Raw genomic sequence first — 11,289 nt, forward strand, 5'->3', positions numbered from 1 at the left:
AAACGACAGCATCATTTCCTTGAGACCTTTTGTTTGAAAAATAAAACTATTCACTAGATGTGCACTTGTACTCTGGTTACTTTCATATGAGTACTGAGGTTATACAGGTTTTATTTAGTGAGCAGGATATACTTTCCATCCCAGCCTGCCAGCCAACATCACATCTTTGGAGCCTGCCAGGATTTGAGCAGGTTATTTTTGTCTCCTATAGTATGTGAGGGCATAGTGTTACATCTCTCACAGTTAGTGCACTGTTTTGAAAACATACAACATTCAAAAAGGTAGAAAGGGAAACCCATCTGAAATATTTGTAGAAATGGCTGCATCAGTTTTTGTTAAATTTTAATAAAGAATTTGACTCCAGCTCCCCCTTTACGCCTCAAATAGTAAAACAATGAGTCATTTTGACACCAAGATGTCAAAGATGTTCAAGTGTTTTTCAAAAATAATTTATACAAGTTAGACCACATAATTCAGGTTGGTATACCCATTCGGTGGTCACGAGATGCAAAGTCCTTTATCATAAAAATAACCACAAAACATAACAAGTATTCATCACATAAGACCACAAATGAATGCGTGTTTTGATCCTGTGTGGCTTTTAGGTAAATATTTCAAACAGTTTCATTTCAGTGTTCAGAGCTGAAGAGAGGAGAAAAGCTTCCTAGGAATCCCCGACTCTGAGAGTTTTCCTGCCGAGACATTATTTGGAGTTTCGTTCCTGAAGGGAGCACCGTTCTCCTTGTTCTCTAAAAGACCTCCATAACACTTTCTACATGCCGCCTGATACTTGTCAGCTCCACCAATGACTTCCACCTGAAAGAGGGACGAAGACATGAAAAGTAAATGTCAAGAAATATTTGAAACATAAAACTCTGATTTTGTCTGATGGACATACTGTAAGTGATCTGATATGATTTGATTAATTTGAGGCCACTTGGGTTTCTCCTCACCTCTTTCTCTGCTCCTATCCTCTTGGTGTAAGCAGCTTCTTTGTAACACTGCATGCAGACTGCGTGCAGCTTTACTACGCTCTCAGCCAGAGGAACCAGGTTCAGGATGTTTCCAAAAGGCTACAAGAATGCACAGCACAGATTTAGTTAAGTACTACTGAATGTACTGAGGTAAATTACATTACAAGGACAGACAGACTCGTCATAGTTGGAATAATAGTCACATTGTTCTGTTATTGTGCAGCTCCTGCAGATCATTCGATCTGTCCTTGATAATGCATTTTTTTGTCTCTACACACAGTGGAGCTCTGTCATCTCCAGGAGTATGGACTCAGCGTCTGTTTGTCTGCACGTCATTGTGATACTTGAGCACATGGTGACAAACACACTCACCTTTCTTTGGAAAGTTCCATCCAAAGCAGCTACAATGATTATCTTTCCCAAGTTGGCCATCTCCTCACAAAACTCAACTGTGTCTGGAAACTACAACACAAAAGCAGCAGTAAATGTAGTTAGTTTGGAACTTTTCTCTCTAAATTCACTCTGTAACTTTTGCAGTGAAACGTCCCCATTTTTGTGTAAAGTTAAATTATAAGGTGAAAAAAAACAAAGATAAATAAAAGGTAAATGTACTTACAAACTGGCCTTCGTCAATACCGATAACGCAGGCTTTGAGAGCGAGAGGTCGCACATCCTCCAAACGGTTGGCAGGAACAGCTGCCATTGTGTTTCTAAAAGACAGACAACTAATTAATTTTTGTACAGAAAATGTTAAAAAGCAATGTTTTAAATAAGTCATAAATATTTTTAAACAGATTTAAGGTTCACTCTGAACTTTACCAAAAATGCCCTTCAGAACAACCTACAATTACCAAGAAATCCCCACTAGAGGTCATCATCTTCTGTGACATGATTCTTTGCGTGTAGCCGACATTCACAGTATATTTCTGCTTCCTCTGTCTTAAATTTAGGAATTAAAACTAATGTTACTATTCATTTCGGTTTATCCATCTATGTATCATGCTTTTAAAACTGAATCAATTTGATTGAAACACGTGGACAAGCAACAGTTGCAGCAATTAAGTTTAATTCATTGTCTCTGTAGATTATAAACCCTAAGTCTTCACCATACAGAAAGACTATTAAACATAGTCACAACACACAAGAGTAACTTTGAGCTAAAAAAAATTACTATGTGAGAACTTACTTGTCATGTGTTGCCATGCCTGTGTCAGAATAACGTGTGTCCTTGGCATATTTAACCACCAGGCAGTTATACTGGGCTATTTGAAAACGACGGACTCTTCTCATCAACTCAGTGCTGGGAAAAGGGGCAGAAAATAAAGTAAGCGTAATCAAAACACAGCTATACAACAATATGAAAGTTTGTTTCGACTTGTTTGGCGGTTTCCCTCTCCTTTCATACAGTACATTACAACATCCGGAAGTGTGTGTGTTTTTAATATTACCCAGTGTAAATGTGCAACAAAAGAGTTAAGTGGTTATATACTGCAGTAATAAAGCAGACTGCTTATCACAGCTTTGGTATTTATAAGTAAAGCCGATAAGGAAGGACAGTGTGGGGAGCAGCTGGTTACTGTAAACAATGCAGGCAATTTGGCGGGATGTTCAAGCGCTGACCACAAGTTGTTGTTTTCCAGTGTTACATTACATAGTTAATAAAATACAAATTGTTTTCATAAACAAGAGAATCTGCTGGTTTGTAATGTATGCATTGAATAAAAACTCACCTTTTACCTGAAAACATCGGTCCAAAGATGACCTGCGAACAATAGAGTAAATAGCTCAGACCTGTAGCATTTCCTAACAAACACCAAACAAGTTAGTCATGCCATAATGGTTACAATTCACCTTAACTACATGGAGCCTAGTTTAATGAGAGTTTCATGATACAAAGTACAGTCTACATCAATACGATCATACATATACCAACATGCAGACCTGAATCTGTCCTCGTGCCTTCCTTGGTGAGTTGGGAAAAACTCTTGGATAGTCCATACAGTCCATTGTGTCTCCAAAACGATGCACTAAGTACAGTTGAATAAAAAAAATAAATATATATACAGCTGACAGAGTGCGGGAGATACTGTTGCTCTACAGCTGAACGTTGTATTTGCCGCGCAGGCGGATGATTTATGGAAGCTTCACAGTGGATAAGGTCACATGGTTCTTTCAGCCTATCAGCTCAGAGAGAGCTGATACAACGTCACATCCGGTTCGCGCTGTGGAGAAAAACAAATCATTAGCTACAGTGTGTCCACTGGTATCCCCCATAGACTGTATGTAAAAGTCTATGGTGTGCCCTCGATGAAAACTGTGTCCGAGTGCTCCAATAATACACTAAAGGGAGCGTATAACGGCGTCACTGCGGCCGCAATATACTCGGCAGGCCAAACATATGTCAAAATATTGACCATCAAAGTCAGGAAATAAAGACAGATTGGGAAATACATTTGATCCAAAAATGAATTTCTTAGAATCTTTAGAAAGAACACTATTCCTCAGTGAGATTAACAAATAAGTGTGATTCTTAAATGTTTGTGTTGAAACTTAAAGTTTAGGAAGAATCAACTTTATTAACATCCAAACAGCTTTTACTTGTAAAACTAAAGGCATTAAAAAAAAAACAACAATTATCATTTAATCCTTTTGTGCATATTTTATACATGTGTAACAGCAATGACAGTATAAAACTGTGCAAATAATATTAACAATAATAAATTCTATTTATATAGCGCTTTTCAGGAACTCAAAGACACTTTACAACTGCTAAAATCAATTCAAGCAAGGCACAGAAGTCAAACAGAACAAAAAACAAAAAACAGTACAGTAAAAGCTAATAATTTGTGATTAGAAGCATCATCAAATTATCATGTTCACCTCTTGTTCTTTTCTGCAGACACGTACAAATTAAATGTAATACCAGTAACTATAAGGATTTTGCAAAATCCTCATGCGTTTCCAGTGCACCCCCGTTTAACAAGTGCTTACAATCTACCCTTTAAAACTACACCCACAAGCGCAGCATATTTAGCTCCAAACTTCTTTTGCTTTCATTTCCACTTTCTCCTCTCTTGTTCTGTTAATGTCGAGGCAGTGGTAAAATGTGCATGTAAAAAAGAGAAGTACTCCCGCCCTCTCTCTCATTTGAAAGCTCTTAGCTTGACATTGTTTACCTGAAAGTCCAAAGTTCAGCCATGTAGCTTCGCATGTTGCCCAGATTTATCTCTCTGCCCCAAGCTGTGTAGAGCTGAGTCTCTTCGAGAGAAAAAATGTCAAACTGGACGGAAATGGAGAAAGATGTAAGTTTTTAAGACTTTTTCTTTAGGCGTGATGTTCGTTTAGCAAAAAAGACATACCCTAATAGTTTTTCTATGACTTTATGGCTGATAGGCATTTTAAAATAATCGTGAAACCTAATCTTTTATTAATGCTTTTTGGGAAAAAAAAAAAAAAAAAAAGATTACAATTAACCCTAGCACAGTGTTTCGGGTCAGATATGACACGGTATCCTAAAATGGATTTTAGAAATGCCAGCAAGGGTCAAGGAAAGTGGTTATTGACTGTACAGGCCATGTGAACTTTTTTTTATGGGACAGTGGTGACGTAGTTCCAGTGGGTTCTCGACATTGTTACAGGAAACCGTTGAAGGTAGCAGTTAGGGTTAAATACCTTAATACACCTTATCCATAGCAGTGGGCTAATGTCATCAGACGGGGGCGCTGTGGATCGGGTAAACACTGTTTTTCACCGGCTCATGGTGCCGTGGTGTCCGTGTTTCATGGCCGCCCGGCTAACAGTTGTTTCTCCGTGTGACAGGAGCTCGAGAGGCAGTATTCACCCAGCCGGTGGTCGCACAGGATGTCTGCTGACGACGTGATAAAGGCTCATGTGAAGGCTTTGAAGGAAGGTCAGTCTGTTCTCTAGCTACACACTAATACGCAACAATACACAGAAATCCTGTTAGGACGAATAGGCAGGCCGGACACAGGTGTAGTGCCAAATATTGTATCCCTGTGAAAGTCTGCTTCACAACTCGAGGTACAGAGGTTGATTAGAAATTAAGATGATTATCATGTATATTCTTCTCATTAATGAAAAGACTGTATACCAAGAAACGTGACATTAAATTCAACACCACCAGAATCTGAGTCTCCCACTGAGGACAAGGCTGTGGGTTGCTGTATAAATAACCTTTTTTTTTATTAAGTTTGTGGAAGAATCTAGCAGAGATTAGTCATTAGGTAATTTTATTGTACTTCTAATAAAATAGTCATATACAATTTACTTGTAAATATTCCTACTAGCATCATCTGGCTTATTAGAGTGATGTGTAAACAGGTTGTACATAGGCCAACCTTTCACCTGTCACATCCTTAAAATTCCTGCAGCCTGTAGTCAATAGGCTGAGTGAGGTCACCTGTGTCTGTTTAGACACAGGGTGGAGTCCACAGTTAGAAAAGTCTTTATTGTTTCTATAAAAGAGGTAAAATAAAAGAGGTTTTCTGTGTTTGTTTGGATGGACTAGGAACCAATAGTTTGATCCAATTAAGGCTGGCATAAAACATGTCTCAGAGATTGTTTAGGGAAAGATTGTTTTGCTGGAAAGCATACAATGTTTGTGTGAATTTGGCATACCTCCAAGTATTTCCCCCCATCATATTATTCGATGTCTGTGTTTGAAAGCTGACAACAGAGTGATAACAGGAAGGGGGTAGGGAGATAAATAGGGCGTATGCTAGCATCCATAAAACTCTTGTTATGATTGAAACAAAATTTAAAACGCCTGATTTATTCTAAATCTCAGACCAAAACGGGCAACATCTGCTTCAGACTTTGAAGCTGCTATTTGGTGTGTAATGAATCAAGAATCCAAATTACAAATACTAAGAGCTAATACTGCTCGCAGTGAAACTCTATACCCAGAGGTAGAACAAGTAGAAGCTGGTGGTGTAAAGTATACAGCTTCTCACTGTTTCTCTGCTAACACATTACCTTTTTGTGTGGCCAGGTACAGAGCGTGCCCGCGGTCTGGCCCAGACTTTGCTCAATGTACCGTATGGAGAAGGAGATGGGGAGAAACTGGATGTCTATATACCAAGCACCAACTCTCTGGGTACAATTAAATGATAGTCAAACCTAACCCCACTGTGCATCTCCTAAGATACAGAAGCAAAGAAAAAAAAAACACCTTTAACAGGTCAGATTCTCTCTGTTTCAGATGTCCCCCTTGTTATTTACATTCATGGAGGCTACTGGCAGTTTTTAAGGTATTGGGTCATATGCTTTTTCCTTTCACACACAATACTCCGTAGCATTTTCAAAACATGTTTGTTTCACATTTTTCATTTGACGCTTTCTACCTCTACAGTAAGGAGGAGTCAGGATTCATGGCTGTGCCGCTCATTGACACAGGTGTAGTGGTAGTTGCAATTGGCTATGACATCGCCCCCAAAGGTAAAGTTTGTAAATGTCTAAAAACTGTTAAATCTTTTGGGAAAACATACATTTCTAATAAAGATGGCCTTTTGACATGAGCCTGTCTTCTTTACTTCAGGTAACATGGATCTCATGGTCTCCCAAGTCCGCAAGAGTGTCGTGTCCGTAGTTCAACAGTATTCCCACATCAGGTACCTTTTTTTCTGACCTCTCTTGTTTTGCTTGGGTTCATTAATTCTTTACCTTGTGTTTTAAATAAAACTGGTCCCAATCCCTCTGTCAGTGGTCTGTACCTGTGTGGTCACTCTGCTGGAGCTCACCTAGCTGCCATGGTACTCTCCACCGACTGGTCAGAGTACAGCATCACTCCTCAGATCAAAGGTAAGGCTGAAATGAAAAAGCAGGAGTGATAGCTATAGCAGAACTTGGCTTCATTTGACTAAAAAAAAGAGTGAGTGAGATGTAAAGTGACTTGGGATCATAAAGCTGAGAAAAACATCATATCTGTCATTGGTCTTATTTTTTTCTCTTTCTCTCTCTGAGGCGCCTTCCTGGTCAGCGGCATATACGACCTCCTGCCTATCCTGTCCACATACGTCAACGAGCCCTTAAAGATGACAGAGTATGTTCCTTTCAAATCACTAACTGAACTTAATTCATCTGTTTATTTTATTTTTACATTTTATGATCACATGTATAGAGGCAACTTGTAAACCTAGATACTCATGACAGTATCTAGTAGAGCCCAAGAGCAAACTTGCTATGCACATAAACAGAAGGGCTTCAAAGCACTCGACTCACAATTCCACAAGACACTCTATTAACACAAACCCAGCGTTAGACGTACAGTAGAGCCAGTAGTTACACAGAACCTCATCGGACAGACAGTCTTACACAATGTTAAAATTCTGACACAATAACTATTTACAGAGCAACAGACACCACCTCATGAATGGGTGCACAACTGAGCTCTCTTCAAGAACTGAGTGTTTCTTAATCTTCATCTGAAGAAGTTTTAAGCCAGATAAATACACTGGCATTAGACATGCTGTAACCTCCGCCATCCTTGTTAAAACAATTTTATTATACTCACATTTGTGAGGAAAAACTGAAAAAGGGCCTCTGAATATTCCATGGAAGATACTTAAAAATTCAAATCACTTTCCTCCTTTGTCAAAGAGATAAACTGATTTTACTGGTTCAAGTTGTTTTGAAGTTTTTGATCAAACTGTAATTATTTTAACTCCAAAAGGAGCAACATGAAATCTGTTTGTTGTTTTTTTGTATGATAGGTTGAATCTGAGCCCCGAGGCAGCTTGTGTTTTCTTGAGGATATTATCTTCATACTGTATTAACTTTGATAGTATAATACATAATCTCTGACCATGATTACCTGAGGTTGAGTTGCAGTCATACTGTATGAAATATAGATATAGTCCGCACTGCGTCACCCCTCTGTTCCTGATGTAGATTAATGAAACCGATCATTGCAAGGGGCCATACTGAATATGACGCCTCCTTCCTAACATCTACAGGGCGTCCATCAGTCACATGTGCTGAGCTGTGCTTCTGATTGGCCATACTCATGATCCTAATATCTTCTTAACTGTAGAGTTAGAAAAAAAAAATTCACTCCCTTTACAGATTGTGCTGATAGTGAAATTAGAGTTTTAGATGTACGTCGTTTTTTGAGCAACGTACATTTTTTTCAATGCCAAAAAAAAAATCTTTTTTTTTTTTTTCTTGGCTCGTGCGTGTGTGATTTTCTGGGCGGAAGCCAGCCTCAAGTAGATTCTCTATAAACAGCAACTATTAGCACTTTGTGAACCAGGAATATTACAGATCAGTATTTTAAAATGTCGTAATGAACATGACAGTGTGCAGGATTCAGTTGAGAAACTGCTGTGTGTGTTTTTGCGTGTGTGTGTGTAATTCTCTTTAATTACTCTACTCATCTTTATGTGGTCTTTCTGGTCGTCTCCTGTCTGCAGAGAGGTGGCTGTGAGAAACAGCCCCAGTCAGCTGGTCCCACAGCTCAAACTCTCCTCTTCGAGCTGCCAGATTGTTGTGGCTGTCGCTGAGAATGACTCGCCGGAGTTTCGCAAGCAGTCTGAAGACTACTTCAAAGTCAGTGGGGTTGAGAATAACATATCTTATTTCATAATTTGATAGATAAATTGATTATTCTCCTACTGTGTGCACTTTCTTCATTTTTGATTTCTTTTTGTCCTATTGCTGTGATGTTTTTTGTGTTACTGCTTAAAAGCTTGGATCTAACCCAAGAATGTTTGATGTGTTCACGTGTTTCACTATTTACAATAGTTAACAGAATGGGTTACCCCAGTGTCACAGATTACAAAAAAAACATTGCTGTAGCTCCAAGATTATGTTCTTAAAATTAAAAATTCAGCTTTACCTAAAGCACACAGCCCCCAAATCTTATATTTCTGTTATTTTTTGAAAAATTTTTTGGTTTAATTTCAGTTTGAAAAAAGAAAAATCTAACCCTAAGATTTTCAGGAAGGCTTTTAGTGTTCTCACACTGAAGCTCCAGGTTGGTTAGTTATAACATCAAGTTGATGCTCATTGTTTAAAGTTTGAAAATTTATTGCTGTTCCCTTAGGCTGATTTTTTTTTTTTAAGTTTTTGTTTTCTTCTTTTTATGCCTTTAATCAGATAGAGGACAGTGGATAGAGTAGGAAACAGGGCAGACGTTCGCCACCAGGTGAACCTCATGGAGCCCAACTTAAACCACTTGGCCATCTGCGCTCTGAATTTTAAAGAGAGCTTGTCTCTTGTGGTGGTGAAGACTTCAGCAGTTTAGACTCTGGTGTTTCTAAAAACACCAAATTTGTGCTTTGATGTTCAAATGGCTTGTTGTCACATTTTATTTTTCCTGAGTCTATATTCTGATTATGTCCTGTCTCCCTTCAGCTGTCCATTTTTATAAGCGTAGTTATTTCCTGTTTTTCTTTGTCCTGCAGACTGTTAAGGAGTCTGGTCTTAATGTGACCATGGAGGATGTCGCAAATACAGACCACTTCAGTATCATTGAGCAGCTGGTGGATGGAGAGTATCATCTAACAAAGGTAAATACTCTATTCACAAATAGAAAGAAAACATTTTGTTGAAATGCAGGCTGGTCTGTAACCAAAGAAGATATTCTGAGAGAAAGTATAAAAATATGTAAGCAAGAGTTGTCTTAAACCAGGCTAAGTAAATGGTAATCAGAAGTTATCCAAATTTTAAACTACCATTACACTTTTAGTGTTTTTTTTTTTTTTTAATAAAATGTAACATAAATTTTGACTGGTATACTGTTTGGCCCATAATTGGTTGAATTAGCTGTAATTTTAATCAGTGTCTTTTCTGTAGCTCCTCCTGAAGATGATGGGGAAGAGCTGAGGTGGCAGTGTTGGAGCTGTCAAATGAAATCGACATACCTCCAAATCAACATACACCTCTAGGAAGAGTCCTCATGCACTGATACTAATAAAATATGCATCATTCAGGTTTGTGTAATGATAAATAATGATAAATGTACAATATCTGACCACATTGATCAACACTGATGTGGCAGAGGTTGTGTGGACTGTCTAGTTTACCGTTTTATTTGTTATGCTAACTGTAGACAATACTGTTGGTCAATGTCCGAGCAAAGCTTCATGTTTTCCAACCACAGCATCATATTATAAAAGCATTGTGTGCCTAAAACTGTGTGTCACTTCAAAGATGATTGTTGTCTCAAATTAACTGAAGGCTAAGCTCATAATACTGAGTCACAGACAGATTGCAGTGCACAATGTTATCATTGGGAAATCCATAAGCATTCTTACAGTCTGTGGTTTGTCTAGGCATATCTTTAACTTTTAGTGAAAAAGTGGGTTTGTCTGCTTTTCTTTTTTTTTTCCTTCTGTGACAATCTGCACCACAACTTAAAAACTTTAAGTCAATGAGTTGGAAAGGAGAAGCAGCTCATGTCAGTGTTACTGGTGTATGTAACATACACAGTGAATGTAGCTTTTAATTGTAATTTCCACAATTAAAAAAATCTCACCCAGGGAACTTTAACGTGTTGCTACACTTGATAAATGTTAATAATCAAAACTATATATTTGCACTTTTTATTTGATCCTAATGAAGTCAATGAATATTGTTATCAATACGCATATTTGAATAGAACAAATGGGATTATATTAAGTTGACACACATTGTTACTGACTACTTTTATTCTAGCATCTTGAATGAATGTTTACATTGATGTTTACATTATGCCTGCTAACAAACATTGTAGGTAATGAAGAAAATCACCTCAATAAATATTTCATTTGAGAAAACGTGTGGGCAGTTTCTTAAATTAACTTTTGCATCATGATGAGATTTGACTGAATTTTGAGATTGGTTCCCCACCTACAATCGGTGATTTCAATAACTGAAAATTTGGGCCTTTCAGTCTCTGCAGACAGCTACAGGGTGCCCTGCTGCCAGTTAGTCAAGTTAGCATTCAGAGGTGCTAAAAAATTGCAGTTCATCAGGTTGATACAGAACCCCTTAAAGGGACATAGGCAAGAAAAATAAAAGTATATTTGTCTTGTGCTCACGAGAAACGTATATATATATATATTTTTTTTTTTTTCTGCATGTGGCCCTTTGGGGGCTCCCTATATTCTTCTGCCAGTTTTCAAATTTCAGTTTTCTTTTTTTTTTTAGATATTTGCAAATTAGTTGAAAATGTCTGAAAACTCATCTGTTTAGGGAACACTTGTTCACTTAATCTGACCCTTTGCCTTCAGGGGTAGAATTAGTCAGTAGGTCTAGACTCAGCTCTTGTGATTTTTTTTAGAACTAATACTGAATGTTGTTGAAGTTTGAAGTA

General features: G+C 37.9%; 2 protein-coding genes across 3 annotated transcripts; one reads left to right on the forward strand and one right to left on the reverse strand.

The window, feature by feature from the left end:
• Positions 1-148: 148 nt before the first annotated feature.
• Positions 149-4,229, reverse strand: tk1 (thymidine kinase 1, soluble). The gene is made up of 8 exons (XM_074689134.1): positions 4,151-4,229; positions 2,916-3,196; positions 2,705-2,736; positions 2,161-2,274; positions 1,591-1,684; positions 1,347-1,436; positions 954-1,073; positions 149-816 (listed from the first exon to the last, which is right to left on the reverse strand). Exons 2-8 carry the CDS (start codon positions 2,979-2,981, stop codon positions 637-639), a joined length of 696 nt encoding a protein of 231 aa, XP_074545235.1. The 5' UTR covers positions 2,982-3,196; positions 4,151-4,229; the 3' UTR covers positions 149-636.
• On the forward strand, positions 4,141-10,665 carry afmid (arylformamidase). 2 transcript variants are annotated; one of them, XM_074689103.1, is made up of 11 exons: positions 4,141-4,276; positions 4,794-4,884; positions 5,986-6,090; positions 6,196-6,244; positions 6,346-6,431; positions 6,532-6,604; positions 6,697-6,794; positions 6,957-7,035; positions 8,405-8,540; positions 9,398-9,502; positions 9,789-10,665. In XM_074689103.1, exons 1-11 carry the CDS (start codon positions 4,247-4,249, stop codon positions 9,816-9,818), a joined length of 882 nt encoding a protein of 293 aa, XP_074545204.1. In that variant the 5' UTR covers positions 4,141-4,246; the 3' UTR covers positions 9,819-10,665. The 2 variants fall into 2 exon arrangements, with proteins under 2 accessions (XP_074545204.1, XP_074545212.1); XM_074689111.1 differs by lacking the exon at positions 4,141-4,276 and adding an exon at positions 4,602-4,707.
• Positions 10,666-11,289: the final 624 nt, after the last annotated feature.

This window comes from Halichoeres trimaculatus, unplaced genomic scaffold (assembly GCF_033239565.1).
Source record: "Halichoeres trimaculatus isolate MK-OKI-2021-1 unplaced genomic scaffold, fHalTri1.1 fHalTri1_scaffold_2, whole genome shotgun sequence".
In the NCBI taxonomy this organism is placed as follows: Eukaryota; Metazoa; Chordata; class Actinopteri; order Labriformes; family Labridae; genus Halichoeres; species Halichoeres trimaculatus.

Excerpts from the sequence above, each read along its gene's own strand:
- tk1 (XM_074689134.1), bottom strand. The coding sequence starts at position 2,981 with ATGGACTGTATGGACTATCCAAGAGTTTTTCCCAACTCACCAAGGAAG. Across the intron at positions 1,685-2,160 it reads GGCATGGCAACACATGACAA|AAACACAATGGCAGCTGTTC; the intron begins GTAAGTTCTCAC and ends TCTGTCTTTTAG. Across the intron at positions 1,437-1,590 it reads GTATTGACGAAGGCCAGTTT|TTTCCAGACACAGTTGAGTT; the intron begins GTAAGTACATTT and ends TTTGTGTTGTAG.
- afmid (XM_074689103.1), top strand. The coding sequence starts at position 4,247 with ATGTCAAACTGGACGGAAATGGAGAAAGAT. Across the intron at positions 6,245-6,345 it reads GGCTACTGGCAGTTTTTAAG|TAAGGAGGAGTCAGGATTCA; the intron begins GTATTGGGTCAT and ends CTACCTCTACAG. Across the intron at positions 6,795-6,956 it reads CATCACTCCTCAGATCAAAG|GCGCCTTCCTGGTCAGCGGC; the intron begins GTAAGGCTGAAA and ends TCTCTCTCTGAG.